At 37.8% G+C, this 18,193-nt stretch overlaps 1 protein-coding gene across 5 annotated transcripts in view; it reads right to left on the bottom strand.

Moving 5' to 3' along the window:
• The window catches only part of HMGA2 (high mobility group AT-hook 2), a 137,902-nt gene that overhangs the window by 109,914 nt on the left and 9,795 nt on the right, over positions 1–18,193 (bottom strand). For 4 of the 5 annotated variants that reach the window (XM_011929249.1, XM_011929247.1, XM_011929246.1 and 1 more), the window contains exon 3: positions 13,679–13,729. In XM_011929249.1, the coding sequence (XP_011784639.1) occupies positions 13,679–13,729 (51 nt within the window). The remainder of the gene's footprint in view (positions 1–13,678; positions 13,730–18,193) is intronic. The other variant, XM_011929248.1, reaches the window with a different exon arrangement.

Raw genomic sequence — 18,193 nt, 5'->3', positions numbered from 1 at the left:
ACATGTCTCTGTGATACATCTAAAAGTTGTCAGTTTTAGCCTTTCAATCATAAGAGCAGATGGAAATGGTAAAAGAGTAAATGCCTCATAAACCACCAGATAGGACAAGGGAAAAGCTGAAGATAGCAAGCTAAGTGTTAGAAGTTACATAAATAACAGGAACAATTTCATTCACCCTATTGTAGTGTAGGAAATTTTAATTATTATTAGTTTTTTAGGCAGAGTCTTGCTCTGTCATACAGGCCAGAGTGCAGTGGTGCAATCTCAGCTCACTGCAAGCTGCACCTCCTGGGTTCAAGTGATTCTTCTGTCTCAGCCTCCCAAGTAGCTGGGATTACACTGGCACGCCACCATGCTCAGCTAATTTTTGTATTTTTTTCTTTGGTAGAGATGGGGTTTTGCCATGTTGGCCAGGCTGGCCTCGAACTCCTGACCTCAGGTGATCCACCTGCCTTGGCCTCCCCAAGGGCTGGGATTATAGGCGTAAGCCCCTGCATCCAGCTAGTGTATGAAATTTTAATTGCTGATACTGCTGTTACCTTATGATTGCAAGGTGCTTTATTTGTACATTACAAATTACTTTCTTATATCATTCTGACCACAACCCAGAGAGGAAGACAAAGAATATATGACAGTTATTATCCCCCTTTTACATAAGAGCAAGCAGGTTCAACGATAAGTCACCTGTCCAAGGTCATAAAGCTAGAAATTCATTAAGTCAGAAAGCAAGTCAGAAAGGCCTTTCATCACAAACGTAGTGTTCCATCTACCATATCATTTGAAGTCTCATTCAGAACCATGATTAGTGAGTTAGAAAAACAGGACATAGTAAGGAAAATTTGGGAATCTTATTGTGGAAAATGGAAAGCTGACGACATATTTTCACAGGGTTTAAAACTAATGATTTTTGTTGTTGTTGTTGCTGTTTTGAGACAGTCTTGCTTTGTTGCCCAGGCAGTGGCATGATCTTGACTCACTCCAAACTCTGCTTCCTGAGTTCAAGCGATTCTCCTGCCTCAGCCTCCCGAGCAGCTGGAATTACAGGTGCCCGCCACCAAAGCCATCTAATTTCTTGGTTTTCGTTTTTGTCTTTGTTTTTGAGACGGAGTTTCATTCTTGTCACCCAGGCTGGAGTACCATGGCCTGATCTCGGCTCACTGAAACCTCTGCCCCCTGGGTTCAAGTGATTCTCCTGCTTCAGCCTCCCAAGTAGCTAGGATTACAGGCATGTGCCACCACACCCAGCTAATTTTTTGTATTTTTAGTAGAGATGGGGTTTCACCATGTTGGCCAGGCTGGTCTCGAACTCCTGACCTCAAGTGATTCACCTGCCTCAGACTCCCAAAGTGCTGGGATTACAGGCGTGAACCACCATGCCAGGCCAAAATAATGGTATTTTGAGCATTTGCTGGGTACTGGATACTTTAGCTAAAACTACAATGGAGATATTGCCAGCCTCATTTCACAAAAGAAGAAATTTAGTCTCAGAGAGGTAACAAAGGCCTAAGGTTAGTAAGTTAGAACAAATGCAGATATGTTAGGACCCAAAGTATGTACACTTTACAGTACCCCAAGTAGGAAGATGTTTTGAAGAGGAACATAGCAGATGTTCTCTATCACCATTAAGAACAAGACAAGAGGAAATGGACTAAGAACCGTAAAAGGAGAAATTCTAGGTTGAATACATGAAGACCCTCCTGCCACAGGAAAGATGATTAAACTTGTACACCACTGTCAAAGGATACTCATGAAATCTCCTTTCTAAATGGCTTTTTTCATACACATAAGGATGGTTTTCTACAAAAGATAACTTCAAGACTACAAGTAAATTAATCTAAACATTTTCTTGGACACAAAAGTATCTCAGACTCAAAAATAAAATAAAACCACAGGATAAAACACCCAAATTTTCACACAAATCGGGAAATTCTGTGTTTGCCTTATGGATATAAAATATCAGCTTCTCTAAATGTTTATTGTGATATATTTGCTCCAAAGATAGCAAATAGTCTGAATACTTACCACATCATTACAATCCCAGCAGAAAAGTCTTTTTTTAGTTAAAAAAAAAAAATTTGGTCTCTCTGCGTACTACGACTATGTAAGGCCAAACTCTCTCACGCTATACAATCTAAGTGCATTCATTATTCCATTAAAGCAATAATACACATGACCCGTTTGCTTTATCACAGCAGGAAACAATGCAGTACAAGTGAGTTGAGCGTGAATTCGTTTCCTATGAATACTATGGCTCCCTAAGAACTTCCAACAGTGTAAATAGGATCATAGCTGTAACAATTTTGTTTCCATAGGTCTTAACAGTTGAAAAGGATCCCAACTGATCTCCACTAAGATAAGCAATTTAATAGCAAGGCAAACTATATGTTAGAAAAAGTTACCAATTTACTGCTTATAAAATTATGAATTTTAAATGGTTTTATGTAGCTCATCAATTGTTTAAACAGGATGGAAGGCACAAAACTTTAAGCCTGGCTGATTTGATGACAAATTTTAATATCTACAAAAAAGTCAACTACCAATAGAGGAAGGGCAATACTAAATAAAAAATATAGGCTGGGTGTAGGGGCTCACGCCTGTAATCCCAGTACTTTGGGACGCTGAAGCAGGCGGACCATTTGAGGTCAGAAGTCTGAGACCAGCCTGGCCAACATGGTGAAACCCTGTCTCTACTAAAAATACAAAAATTAGCCAGGCGTGGTGGCAGGCACCTGTAATCCCAGCTACTCGGGAGGCTGTGCCTCAAGAATTACTTGAACCCAGGAGGCGGAGGTTGCAGGGAGCCAGGATTGCGCCACTGCACTCCAGCCTCAAAAAAAAAAAAAAAATACAGAGCCGACCATTGTCTTGGTTTGGCAGTCTGGAAACAAGCACTCTCATTTAGGAAAATCTCAATAGCAATCCAAACAATGTCATTAAACTCTACAACATAGCTATGAAAGAAATTATAATAAGGAGAATTAGGATTGGGAATGAGATAAGTTTCACCAAATATATATGGAAAACATATAGTCCAAACATACGAAAGGGGAATAAGGGATTTATTTATTGATTTGTAAATCAAACTATACTTTCTTTTAAAAGAGAAATTTTAGATTTAGTAATAGCACAGAATGAACATGTTATAAGATCACTCATTGCCTTTTCATCCTTTCCTTAACACTCATAAAGTGTGCATCCAGTGCCAAGAATGTCCATCTCTCAAGAGAATGAGGGGCCACAGAGATGGCCATGTTCATGCATTCTAACTTCACCCCCAGTTCTATCAACTGAGAGTGGGCCCAGGCATGCAAATGCCTCATCAAGTTTCCACTAGAGAGTGTAAGGAATACTGAAGTTGGACTACCTGAGAGAATAATGGCAGGAAAGCAAATGTAGGGACAGAGACCCTGTAATAAGGAAATTACACTCGAGGATCAGCTTCTGACACAAACTGCATAGGATGTACTTCTCTGACATCAGAATCATTCTGAACAGGAAATAATAAGAGACCGTAAAACAAATGGTGCTTTCTAGAACATTACCAACCATAATCGTATGAGTCCATGTTCCTCCATGCACATAGAGTTATTATCTTACCTCCTTGGGATTTAGTGCTTCCTGCACTTGGGCACTGCCTTAATAGTGAAGATGCTTGAGTTTTCTGGGAACTTGGTAAACCTGAACTTCCGTTATTGGTAATGCTTAAACTTTTAAGTTATGTAACATTGCTACCTATTATTCTCACTGTGAAGTACTTACTCCCATGTTGATGTAAGCCTAGGGTTTCAGATTTTTGTCACCAGTAAATCTTTACTTGTACACCCTACTGCCTTAATGTGTCACTTCAAGTGCTTTCAGATGCCCTCGAAAGAAACAAATAGAGTTAGTTTTACTTTTCTTTATTCTCATGTTAGTACTAAAAATTAACAGAGAGAAAATGGGACATGAAAGAAAATAGGCCATTAAAATGAGTTTTTGTAAAACAGAGAGAGAAACTACCTTAGAAAATTAGTTCATGAGGTTTGGCCAATAAAGCTGTCTTCTGTTTTTCTGATGATCCAAAATTGTGACAAAAATCCTTCTAAGGTACAGCATAAGAGTCTATTTTGGAAAGCAGAATGCTATTTCCAGGAGTGAGGGAATGGAAATATTAATATAGGGCAAGACATTCAAAGTTTCTATTGGGCCTGGTTGATAGTGGCTAGCAGCTTACTTCTTTAGCGGAGAGGCATAAGATGGAATTCAAAATTATTACAAATCTGCTTTGATGCCTATAGGTTGTGCTTTTTTTTTTTTTTTAAAAAAAAAAAAAACCTAGTGTAGCCTCTTTGGAAATACAAATCGTCTGTTTGGTTTTTTTCTTTTTTTAAGTCAAAGAATGTAATTCAAATCCACACTCATTACTGGAAAACAAAAATTCAAAAGCCATGCTTTATGCACACTAAAGAAAAACTGTCATCCTACTCACCAAACATTTAGTAAGCACCATTATGGGCCTGGGACTGTACTAACATCAACAATTATGACCTATTGAGAGCTTGCCACATGCTGAATAAAGTTTTTTTGATGGCTTCTCATTTAATTCTTACAAAACAATCCTACAAGACAAAAACTATGATTACCCTTTGTTTTACACACAGGGAAACAGGGGCTGGGACCATCAGCAACTTGCCTTGATTAAGCTGATACCTGAACCCAGGCAGTCTGAGCTCTTAATCACTTTGCTGAATTTCCTCCTACGTCCTAGCTGCTGAGCGTGAAAAGATAAATATGAGATATGCACCCTACCCTCAAAGAGCTCATTTTAAAACACAAAGGGCTGCACTTTTCAGAAATATTAAAGTATATAATTAAGTTGCTATAAGACCTGGTGATTTAAAAATTATTTGATAAACATAAATTATACTGAGTATGCACAAAGAGGAAAAATAAGATCACCATATGTTGAATGGCTCACCAGAATTTTCCTGGTTTTTCCGATTCCTTTTTTCTCCCCCTTTTTGGAGCTGGTACCTGACGATTTAACACCCATCTTTTTGAGCCTATACTAACTAGATGAAATTTGACTACTTTGATAAATCAAATCTGTACACATTTTGTATTAGCTTTAATATTTGCTGTGATGATAATGAGAGAATGTGACCCCAGGCGCACAGTACATAGTACAACCAATTCATATATCATATATAAGTGTGTGTGTGTATATATATATGCATACATATACATGTACATTCAAATTATGGTGTTAATATAAGTAAATTCCAATAGTGTGTTGTTAGGATTTGGAAAGCTGTGTAATTACTTCTATGGAAGGATTTAAATTCTAAAGAGCTCAAAATACTTGAAAACTGTAATTTAATTTAACCTCCTAACATCTGAAGCACAGAATAATAATCTACCTGGCAGGCATCAGGTTATCTCTTTAGAACTCCCCAGACTATAAATTCCCCAAAGGCAGTCCCACCTATCTTGTTAACCTTGACATCCCTAGGACCCAGCACAGGCTTGATTCACAGTAATGTCAGATAGCTCTGGCAAAATGTTCAGACAAATGGGAAAATCACAAAATCAAAGGGTCTCAGAACTGGAGCTCTAGGGTTTAAATGATCCAGCCAAGAAAGAGACAAGCAACCAAATAGGTGAACAAACAAAAGTGTTTCAGTACCCTCTGTCTGTATCTCTGTCCTGTACGTGCTGTGTCTTCTGCACAATGTCACGTTTAAAGAGGCACTTCAGGTGCATTTTCTGAGTTAATGCACTGAAACTGCAGTACAATGTGATAACACGGGCTTTCCTTGGTCATATAGTAGCTCTGTGGCCTCTTAACACCCAAACAGGACTCTTTCACCATCATAAGGCAAATTCCCTAAACCTGAATTGAAAGAACTACATTCCACAACCTGAGCCTAATGTAAGCATAGATTTGGTGCCATTCTTCTGAATCTGAACAGAGGCAAAAGACTTGCCAGAACAAGCTTGACCAGCAGCCATTCATCGTTTACTAACGAAATGCTCAAAAGGGACTCTTATTTATTACGACATCTTGAAAAATACTTTTAACTTTTTAACTAACTTATAAAACCACGTTTATTATAAGAATGAAAAAATAATGAATGAAAAACAAATTTCAGTGTCATGGCTGCATTCAGTGATTCCTGAGGACAGGGTTGGGGGCGAGCCTGGCTGTAGATAATCTGAAAACCTGATGTTGGCTGTTACTCTCAGCCTCCTTCTCACCAAGTCTTTTACCAGAGCTGACCCCCTGTTCCTGCCCCTGCCCCCCATCTGGTGGAGGCGCTAATAAGCAGTGAAATGGCCAAAGGGCAGGCAGCAGGCGGGAGCAGAGAAAACAAAGCAAAGAAGGAGACAAGAGGCTGGATCATCACAAACTCAATAATCAGTCCCTGGCTGGAGCAATAAAGGTTTTTGTGTTTTACAACCGTAAATGTTTGACAGCCATTAGTTATGGACAGAATGTTCCTGTCAGGCACTTAAACATGAGTAAAAGCATGGATAAATTAAGCAACCTGCCCAAAGGTATTCAGCCGATCAAAATACAGAGGTCCTTTTTTCAATCTGGAGTACAAGGAGTAGGCTTGATTTCATCCCATCTTTTGTCAAAAATGTTTAAATGTTTGTGTCAATTATTGAAGAGTTTAGAATCAGGAATTCCTTGATTTAAAAAAAAAATCTTAAAGGCCGTGAGTGGTGGCTCATGTCTGTAATCCCAACACTTTTGGAGGCTAAGGTGGGAGGATCACCTGAAGTCAGGAGTTCGAGACCAGCCTGCCCAACATGATGAAACCGCGTCTCTACTAAAAAAAAAAAAAACAAAAATTAGCCAGGCATAGTGGCATGGGCCTATAGTCCCAGCTACTCAGGAGGCTGAGATAGGAGGATCACTTGAACCTGGGAGGCAGAAACCACAGTGAGCCGAGATTGTGCCACTGCACTCCAGCCTGGGTGACAGAGCGAAACTCTGTCTCAAAAACAAAACAAAACAAAACAAAAACAAAAACCCTTATAAAAGCAGGTTCCACCCTTAAAAACACAACAAAAATATTCTCCTGGAATATAATCATTTTACTTGTTTACCTAGTAAAAAAAGTGGCATATTAATATACAGTATGAGGATTTCCAACCTTTTAGAAATATTTACTACCATCCATAAATACTTACAGTAAGGTGAATGTAGGTAAACGTGTATGGGAGTAGGGATAGTACACTGTGTAAGGAAAATCTTATATACATTTGTTGTCATACAAAATGGTCACTGATTCTACATTTGTCATTTTATTAGAATTAAAAATTGAGAATACTGTCTTGGCCAGGACTCTGTTGATCTGATGATAACATATGGAGAAACAAGACATTTTTATGAACTACCTCCTGTCTAAAATTTGCCACTCCATACAAGTGAGAAAAACCTCTTCTTCCTTGGTTATAGTCAATGCTATTTTGGCACAGCAGCAGAGTCACTGGAGCTTCAGACTCTATAGTCAATGCTTTTATAATCCTAAATGGTTAGTGTCTGGTAGAGATTGGCCGTGCTAAACTGGATGAACTGGATGACCAAGTAGGGCAGATTATCAATCTCCTTTTTGGAACATCTTCATTTAACAGAATAATTAAGAATAGCACTTGCATATTAAAACAAATGAAAAAGACATTAGTATTGAATCAAAACATGAATGATCAAATTCAATTCTTGCCTTTTAGACATGACTTATACGTGTTTTCATATTTCATCTTTTAATTTTAAATAATCATTTTAGTGAATTTTGCAGTAAACTATTAAAACAAAACAAGATTAAGCTACTTTTCCCCATAGAGAAAAAATTGGAAAGTACTCTATTTTTATCATAATTGCAAAGGAAAAGATAGTTTCAGAAAATATTACTTACCAACTTTGAATGCATTATGTGCATCAGCAAATTTATATTTAATTGCTAAGCATATATTTTTAAAATCCAGTTGCTTTAAAAAGAGCATCTCCTGTTTTTTAAAGCATGTGATAATGGCAAGGGTCTTTGCCATTAAGGGAAAATGATTTCACCTTCACATATTCCATTAGCAGAGAGTTTTTGATGTTATATCAAAGTCATTTCTTCCCCTCCGACTCCAGTACAAAGTTGCAATTATCTGCAATCTGCATTATTGGATATTCCTTTCTAAACACTGCAGTTATATATTTCAGTTTCTTTTCATTTTTTTTTCTTTTCTTTTCTTTTTTTTGAGATGGAGTCTTGCTCTGTTGCCCAGGCTGTAGTGCAGTGGCATGATCACCAAGCTCACTGCAACCTCTGCCTCCCAGGATCAAGCAATTCTCCTACCTCAGCCTCCTGAGCAGCTGGGACTACAGGCACGGGCCACCACACTCAGGAGGTTTTGTATTATTGGTAGACACGGGGTTTCACCATGTTGGCCAGGCTGGTCTCAAACTCCTGGGCTTCAAGGGATCTGCCCACCTCAGCCTCCCAAAGTGCTGGGATTACAGGCGTGAGCCACCACTCCCAGCCACTTTCAACAAGGAAAGTCTTAAATTACAAACAACTAAAAGTTTTTGGTGTGTGTGTGTGTGTGTGTGTGTGTGTGTGTGTGTTTAAGTAGCAAACTTCTGGAGGGGAAAAGTAATGGACATGAAAACCTAATGCTTTAGCTTCAAAATCAGATTTCCAGGTTCTTCAATATACATTAATGCTTGGGATCTTTAGAAGAAAGCCAAAGAATTCCAAAACCAAAGAATGGGTGTAGTAAATTTTATTTTGATTCAGTTCTCCCTTCTTGATCCTCAAATCATCACTTAAATTTTTAGATTTCTACAAACTAGGGAAAAAAAACCCTTGTTGTCTTATCTAGAATCCTCACATGTTTGACTAATAAATAAAATTACATCACTTTCCTGTGTATCACAAGCTCTTTAATAAGAGAAAGACAACTGCTCCCCTTCAAAAGCAATGGAATGGAAATACATATTTTTTAATCGACGTACTGCACACACCCCATTACCAAATAAAGGGAATCAGCAGCCTGAGAAACCAGCTGGGGATTGCTGGGATCTTTCTAGTGACCAACTGAAGTGCAGTTTCAGCATCTGGTCTTTGGATCAACTTCTAGGTCAATCTTAGTATCTCCAGAAAGATTTTTTTTTTCTTTGAAGAACCATTAATTCATATTGGGAAATATTTTTCTTCTGTTGTTAATTTCCTTTCTTTTAAAATATTCTGAGAACAAAACACCTAAAAGTATCACTTGTTTCCATTGATGTAGTCTTCATTATTTGGTTCTTACTTCTTTTCCTCCAGAAGCACTAGATGCATCACTAAGCAACATCTGGACGGAGGATTTTATACATGAGGTTAACAACTTTATTACTTCATTGTATTCTTGAGCCTGAGCCCCACTCTGTACAACTTTCTCCAAATGCTTTCCATCACTAAACTAGGTATGTGACAAGCTCCTTTCCTATGCAAGAATAGAAAAATGCAAATGTTAAATGCCAAATTTCAATTGGCAGGACTGGCTAATGGAATTCTACAGAAGTTCTGAGAATCAGCCATCTCTGTATGTGCATCTTGAGGCAACCAGCAGAAATACTTCTTTTCAAACTGATGAACACCACATGACACCAAATCTCTACTATTAGAAGAAAGGCTTCTAAGCTGCAATGTAAAACTCCCCCTTAACAGCAAAGAGAATTAAAATGCATCTTAGTATTATTTATAAGCAGTTCTTAAACTTGATTAATATTCAGCATAAATATATTGAGGACATAATGATACTATCAAGGGTACTTGGTTAGTCTGATGTGTAACTCTGTCATTCCTTCTATGTGTAACTACTGGTGGCTTTAAGTAATTAAGGTTTAGCCTATAGCTAATGCCAAAATGAAAATGTACAGTGAAATTAATCAAAATTTCCAACATTTATTGAGCACTTCCTGTGTGCCATGCTCTTTATTAAGCCCTTTGCATGCATTATCTCATTTAATCCTTACAACTCTATTAGAAATATAACTTTTGCAGATGAGGAAACTGGACCTTTAAAGGTCATGTGATTTTCTTAAGACTCCAGTTAGCTAAGTGGCGGGCCGGAATCTGAACCCAAGCCATCTGAATCCAGAGCCTAAGCTCTTAACTATAAAAAGCCAGAAAAAAAGAGACCCGTTTACCTCTAGCCTCTTCTACACACACACACACACACACACACACCTTGAAAATCAGACCACCTCATAAAAACAATAGATCTGAAATCCAGTTCAAACTAGGGGGATAAAAAAAAAAAAAAAGATGAAGGGAATTAAAGTAAACAATAGACGTGTTCTTAAGCAAATCTAGTTAATACACTCATTAGATCACTGGATTGGTCAATGCTTCATCCCCTCTGAAAGCAAGACTGATTCAAGTTTCTCTCCTACACCTACCCATACCAATCCCAATTACATCAGATCAGAGGATTCCTCAGTAGGTATCTTTTCCCAGGCCTCTTACATGAATCTATAATATCTACTGGAACAAGTTTTAAAAGCACAAGAGCTTTAAAACAAAGCAAAATACCCCACAAGAATAAAAGGGGAACAATTTGGCTTCTAACCCATATACCTAATGAATCCAGTCGGTTCAAAAATATATCTCTAACTCAAGGAAATCGGTGAATGACACTGTTGGAAAGAATTGAACTTGCTATAAAGTATAAGCCCATTTCCTATGGAAAATGCAATAATTTATTTCTTCAGTACAAGCTTTCCAGCAAAGAATGCCATTGAACGGAATGCCTTGCTGTGACTGGCTGCATACTCTACCCAACAGAAGATATACAAGCAAAGAGGAAACACGCTGTCTAGAAAAAATATACAATTTCCTTTTATTTCCTCTTCTCAGTAGAACAACTCTTCTTTGGGGACCAAATCAGGGACTTGTAACAATTCACCACATAATATTTTCCATTCTCACAGCCAGTAAAAATTAGAAACCAAGAGAGTCAAAGAAAATGGCCCAGCTATTCTCAGAAAGGCAAGGATTTCTGTGATGGGCGCCTCAAATGCACTTCTTACCCAGCAGGAAGATCGAATGCCTGAAATCCAGATACCCCCCTAAATTAGCAAGAACCCCTTTAAGAAAAAAACATATAATTGCTCTATAGTTTACTCTGGCTTGGCTGATTAATCAACTGTTTAAGGATGTGTGGTGAAAGAGAAAACTGTAAAGAAAGGTAGATGTAAATCGGGTGACTTTCCAGTACTAGGGCAGGTTGTAATTAATTAGCTGGCCAGATGTGGAGCCATAGGAAGGTTCTGAGAAGACAGGACTCTAACCTATGGCAGTGAATTGGTGACCATTATAGGACAGTCCAAAGGCAGAGGAGATGAAAGGCTGAGAGAGTTAAGAGGCCCCATTTGATGGAGGTTAGTTTGCTGGTTAACTGCCACTGTATTTGCTTACAACTTATTTTATTTCATTTTAGCCACATTAATCCCATGACTTCAAATAACTCATCTATTTTCTATTATGCTACCTATTAGAAAGATTATACATGTCTTTCTTATTAATTAGTTCAATGGTATGGGATGTCCTTTCAGGGTTCCGATGCTTAGAAAACAGCAGATCTCAATTTAGATGTATGTCAATATCAAGTTAGTCAACAATGTGCTCATTAGAGTATAATGAAGGCAGCAGTTTTTGACTTCTGAGACTAAGGCAAAAAAGGCCTTGCAGCTTCCTCCTCAGTTACCAGAACACTCCCAGAGGGAGCTCTGAGTGCATGTTAAGAAGCCTGATTATCCTGGGGAGGCCACGTATGGGTGATCCAGCACACACACTCCCAGATCCACCCAGATTTCCAGTCAATCTTGATAAAACACCAGACTTGCAAGTGAAACAGCTCCAGATTCTGGATCCCAAGTATTAGAGTCATCACTAATGCTTGAGTCTTCCCGGCGGAGGCCCCAGACATCATGGAGCAGAGACAAGACTTTCTGCTCTACCCTGTCTGTATCCTTGACCCAAAGAATCCATGTGCATAATAAAATCTTTTTTTATACTATGAAGTTTTCGAGTGGTTAACTAAGCAGCAATCGATAACTGGAATCATATGTCCAACAAGGAAGGTGACAAACCCACTGGTTATGGAACCCACACCTGAAATATGATATTTAGTTCTAGGTGACATCTTTCAAAAGATTAAAGAACAAACATGCTCAGAAAAGAATAACAAGAATGTTCCTTTATGGGGAAAAAATGAGAAAACTGGAGTATGTGTTACATACAAACACAGATACATACAAAGAATATGTGTTTATTTTCCTCAACTGTTTGCAGGGCTATCATGAGTGAAAGTGAAAATAATTACTCTGTATGTTCCAGGAGGATGACCTAGAGACAGTGGACAGAAGTTACAGGGAGTCAGATGGAATAATTTTCTAATGTTCAGAGCTTTCCTAGAAGAAAGAGGCAGCCTTGAGAGGTAGCAAGTTCCCTAACGTTAAAGGTAATCAAGCACAGGCTAGATGATCACCACTTGATAAGCAGGTTTGGAGAGAACTAATTTAATGAACAGAAGGTTGAATGAAATATCCTTACTTTAAGGTTACACTTTAACACTGAGATGTTTTTCATCTAAAGATCAACCCATTTCCTTGTGCTAAGAAATCTAATCCCAACACATGTTGAGCAGAGGAAAAATACAAGATGAATAAATTAAATGAAAGGCAATACCAAAGTATAAATAGAAAGTGATGCAGAACTCTAGAGGAGAAAGGAATGGCAAACAGGAACATATAATCCAGCATAACAGAAAAAAAAAAACTTTTTAAAATTTGGAGCATGAAGAACGAACTGGGGAAGAGGAAAAAGGAAAGCCAAAGAACCCATTATATACAACATTGGGTATAAAGGATGCCCTCATTCATTTTTTAGGACTTCTCTGTCAGTGGGAAAGACAGATCAGAAGAACATGGGTAACACAGCAACCAAGGGAACAAGGTTCAAGCAGTAAAATTAGCAAAGCTCTTCAGTGGCAACTGAATCTCTGGCCTCAAAAGATACAGGATCTGTGTGCCTATGGGATTAAGTGCACTTGTATGGATACAGCTATCTCTAATGTTTGCATGTGGAGAATGACTACTAAGGGAAGCAAGAAAAACTCGAAATAAACCCTTGCTTCCTAACAAAGCCATGTGAAAAAGAAAACACAAACCACCTAGAAAATGAGACTTGTCCAAAAAAAAAAAAAAAAAGCCATGGAGAAAACAAAAAAAAAAAAAAAAAAGAAAGGAAAAGAAAAACATTAAAAAGTTATCACATACACATTGTGTATGAATTTTATCACCATTTGTAATCAACTTCCAAGGTTTCATAGTACCCTTTAACTTTAGTTACTCAATCTACTGAACAAATCGTCTCATTGTTACCCCATTTGAAGGAAGAGTGGAGCCTCTTTTGATGTTGATAAGAGATAGAAAAATGAGTCCACCTTTAGGAAAGAAAAGTGTTCTGCGTAAACACCTGGAGCCTAGTGGTAGGAAGTGATGATAATTTGTCTCTTGCCTTAACCCTTTCAAAGATTCATCAAACCAGAAGTTGGAAATTCATGTAATCGACGAAATAAAACTTTTCTCATTTAATACAACAGAAATTTTTCTTTCCAAGAAAAAGAAGAAAAAATTTATCTTATTACTCACCCATTTCCTAGGTCTGCCTCTTGGCCGTTTTTCTCCAGTGGCTTCTGCTTTCTGCAAATGAAAAAGGAAGTCACTATAGTTTTCTACCTGATATTGTTTATAAGTAGTGCACCAAGGGACACATTTGAAGTAAGAATGTTCTGCTTCGCAGATGAAGTATTGGTTTTTTGGTTTTTTGGTTTTTTTTTTGTTTTTTTTTTTAGCAAACTCCGTCTCCTCTAAGGTTAATCTTTTTCCACATTTTTGAGTAGATTCTTCTTCACTGCATGATGTAAAGAGGTATCTATGCAACCCCTCACCCTAAAATACTCCCCCTGTAGTGATCTCTTCTGAAATGCATGAAAATGCTTTTTAAAAAGCTATTTTGCTTTTATTTCTGTCCATATCAAAAACATTATCCCCACATTCTGTAACTACATATGTTAGTAGTTTAGAAAATTAATGTTCCTTAAGATGATCAAGATTCTTTCCATGTCACAACTAAAGTTGCAAAAATTAATATTGATATATTGCTTTACAATTTACAAAGCTCTTCTACCTATATTGATAGTCAAAAGCAAGTATAAATGTAAAAAAAAGAATACACAAGCATTTTAATTCAAAACAACAAACTTTTGCACACTTCTCCATGTTTAATTTCATGTTCCTTGCCTGAAACAATTACCAGTCAATCAGTTCACCTAAAGCAGAGGAAAAAAAAAAGTGGCAGAAATCATCAGTTTGTCCCAGTGATGAAGACTACATGTGCCTAGAAATAATGATTAATTAAAAATGTACTTTATTAACAATAATCCCACACTTAACACGAATACATTTCTATCTTGAGAGTTTGTTTCATTGCTTTACTTCACAGAAGATTTTTCTGATATCACAGTTGTTAACATTATTTATAAAACAAGTATTTTTCCCTGTTTTTGTCAGCCCTAGTCCAATCTTCAGACACAACAACACACCAATACACACACATATCACATACATCTATAAAAACATGCGTTCATACTTCTTAGGATAAAGAAAACTTAGTACATATTGTTTCATGTATAAGAATCATCCATGGCTACATTAACACACAAATATAGGTAACTTGAACCAGGATACCTTGTTCCACATTTTGCTTTTGTTATCTGAGTTAGCAGCCAGTGGGGGTACTTGGTAGTGATACTGACTATCTACACTGCCAAATGAAACTTTCCTCTTTTTCTCTTCAGTCTGCCTGGTAAAAACAGATAGATTTACATGATAGTTGACAAATAGATAGATGGATAGGCAGATAGACAGACAGGTAGATAACAGATAAAATAAGCCACAACATTTCTTACCAAATAGTATCTCCCTGATCTGTCATTACTATCCAACAGGTCCCATGAATTAACCCAGACTCTATATGATTGTAATGTTAACTCACACATATTGAGCATTTAAAATATCCCAGGCACTTGACTGTCAGTCACATGTGTTATGTTCATCCTTACAGCAGCCTTATAAAGTGGGTATTATTATTTCTCTTATTTTGTAGATGAACAACTAAGTCTTAGATAGGTTAGGTATACAACTGTCTCAAGGTCACAAACAAAGCAGGTAAGTGGCAGACCTGGGATTTGAACCCAGTTTTGTCTAACTCTAAAGACTATGCTCCTAGCCTCTTAACAATGCTACTACCCCTTAGTATACAAGCATTTGTTACCACAAAATAATACTTTAGGAAACTGTAATTATCACTGATTCAGTTAATTTCCCAGAACAAAAGGAAACCTGGTAGCCTTTAGGAATTCTATCTAACCATCAGATTTGGACACTCTGAATCATTGTTTATTACTTTTGAATGGCTCTACAAAGGAATCGTATATTATCAGAGGTTAGTGGCACTGTCTTACCTTCAGTCCCAAGGGCATGAAGTCAGTGAAAGCCCAGAGTGTCAAGTAAATCACACACTTCAGAGCATTGCCTCATGGAGAGAGGGAGATGTCCCAAGAAGATCACAGACTCTACCTTGGAACTCTTAGATTCCAATTCCTGCTCTGCCATTTTAGCTTTATGACTTTGGGCAGGTCCTTGAAGACCTCAATTTGGTTTCATCTGTGAAATGGAGATGACGCCTCCTATGAGAGGTCATTCCTCCAAGTACTTCGAAGTTCCTGCCTCCCATGACGTGCTCCATAAGTGTTCTTTCACTCCTAACTAGATGGAACCCTTAAAGGGAGTTTTTCTTTTCTTTTTTTTCTTTCACTCGGTCACCCAGGCTGGAGTGCAGTGCAGTGGCACGATCTCGACTCATTGCAAGCTCTGCCTCCCGGGTTCCCGCCATTCTCCTGCCTCAGCCTCCCGAGTAGCTGGGACTACAGGTGCCCACCACCACGCCCGGCTAATTTTTTGTATTTTTAGTAGAGACGGGGTTTCACCGTGTTAGCCAAGATGGTCTTGATCTCCTGACCTCGTGATCCCCCTGCCTCGGCTTCCCAAAAAGGGAGTTTTTCTTCAAGTTAATTCCCTCTCTCAGAAGGCTTGGTCAATGCAAGTATTCCCTCACACCTATCTGTCATCTTTAGAATAAGGCTTTTAAGGATCCCTTTGGCTACTGCATAGTGAGTTATACATGGGTATGGAGTTCTCTAGCACAGAAGCAGCATCTGACTTAATCTTTGGAAGCAACTGTAAGATTGCACACTTAACCCAGTAGTAAATTACATAAACATGGAAAATATAAATCCTTTTTAATGGAAATGGGGGTGTGAAGTGGGGGTGGGAGGAGGCTATTGACCTTAGAAGCTAACAGTGCTACATCATGCTTTCTCTGCATGGTTGTTATGTTTCAGGGGGCATGATGTGATCCGGGTGTATCTAAAGTCTATTGAAGAGAGAGGTTTTTTTTGTTTTGTTTTTGTTTTTGTTTTTTTCTAAAAGGATTTCACTGCATTTCAAAGTCAGAGAAAACAAATCTCTCAAAAACAGAAAAAGCCCTGCAAATAAGATGACTTTTAAACGAGCATCTCATTTACAAAAAGCCTATTGAGAAATAAACTTTGCACCATTAACTAAAGGGCAAAATATCACGATTATCACTTGGACTTGTTAAAAGCAAATTCGCTCCTTGGTCGTTCAGGCCTGTGTTATATGTAAACTGAAACCCTCTTCTGAGACTACATCTAGAAGAAACACATTAGCTGTGCTGTGTGGCATCGATCTGGGAGGTTTTCATTTTTCTTTAAAACCCACATTATTTAATCATTCTAATCAAACTCCTCAAAGGCTGCAAAACAAGTTAGGGTTTTAGTTTGTAAACCAGCTTAGATCCAGAATTTTTACATATTGGAAAACACCAGCTTTAATATTGTTTTCCTGTGTTTAATGCTCTTCAGGATATTATTTTTCAAAAAAGACAAACAAAACATTCAGGAAGCTTGTTTTGTTTTAACATATGCAATACTGTAGAAGTGTATATTTGGTTTTCCTTTGCCAGAATAGAATTTGGCTTTACACTACAAACCCATGTATAACAGAGACATAACTAATTCTAACTATTTATTGCTCTCATCGAGAAAGAAAAGGGAGATATGGTCAGAATTCTCATTTGTAAGAACTGAAATTTCAGGCTATTACCAGTACTATTATGCAAATATTTACAACAATCATTTCTCATTAAAACTGTCATTTCTCCCTTGTTTGCCCTCATTAATATTTTTATATTTTAAACTTTAGATTCAAAACTGTACACTTAATTTTATGATATATTTAGAAGCAAGTCCATGAGGATTGGGAGAAATGTTAAATGGGAAATATAACTATTTCTTTCTCTAACAAGTTCTGGTACTGCAGACTCTTCAATGTACTGCAGATTTTAAAAACTAATTAGGAAAGAAATTCATCTAGCAAACACATCTCTTGAGCTTGTAAACAGTACTTAGCACTAGTGCCTGGTGTGCAGGAGGTGTTCACTATATACTTGTTGAAGGAGTGGAGGGAGGGAGGGAGGCAAAGAGAGAGGAAGGGAGTAAGTGAGGGAGGGAGGGAGGGAAGGAGGAAGAGGTGAGGAAGGGAGGGCAATAGGAAAGGAAGGAAAAAAGAAAGGAAGGAAAAGTGTTTATATTATATGTGTGTCTTATTTCCCTCTTCTCATCAGAATTCTAGAGTTCAGTAAAACTTTAGAAATAATTTCACCTAGCCCTCTCATTTAGCAAAGCAGAAAACTTCTGGATGCACTACAATTCCCAAAGACATAGCCCCATGATATATTTGGGAGCCAGAAGTCTTCTTGTGGGTATCAGTACCAGAAGGCACACATTTCCAATCTCTTTATAACCTTTGGAGTGGCCCTTCAAAGGTTTCCCAAAGCGTAATTTCCAACCTGCATTTCAGGTCACTGGAGATAACAGAAATCTACCTTTTAACAAGTATTTTACAGAACATTGAGGAGCACATGGTAGTGGAAAGAGTATAAGCTTTAGAATTAAAGTGAATTCAAACCCATGTGCTACCATGTACCAGAGTTGAGTATCAGATATGTCCTGGTTTACATCT

The sequence above is a fragment of the Colobus angolensis genome, unplaced genomic scaffold (assembly GCF_000951035.1).
Source record: "Colobus angolensis palliatus isolate OR3802 unplaced genomic scaffold, Cang.pa_1.0 Scaffold80, whole genome shotgun sequence".
Classification (NCBI taxonomy): domain Eukaryota; kingdom Metazoa; phylum Chordata; class Mammalia; order Primates; family Cercopithecidae; genus Colobus; species Colobus angolensis.
The sequence above is the reverse complement of the archived record's forward strand: the minus strand, read 5'-3'. Positions and strand labels throughout refer to the sequence as shown.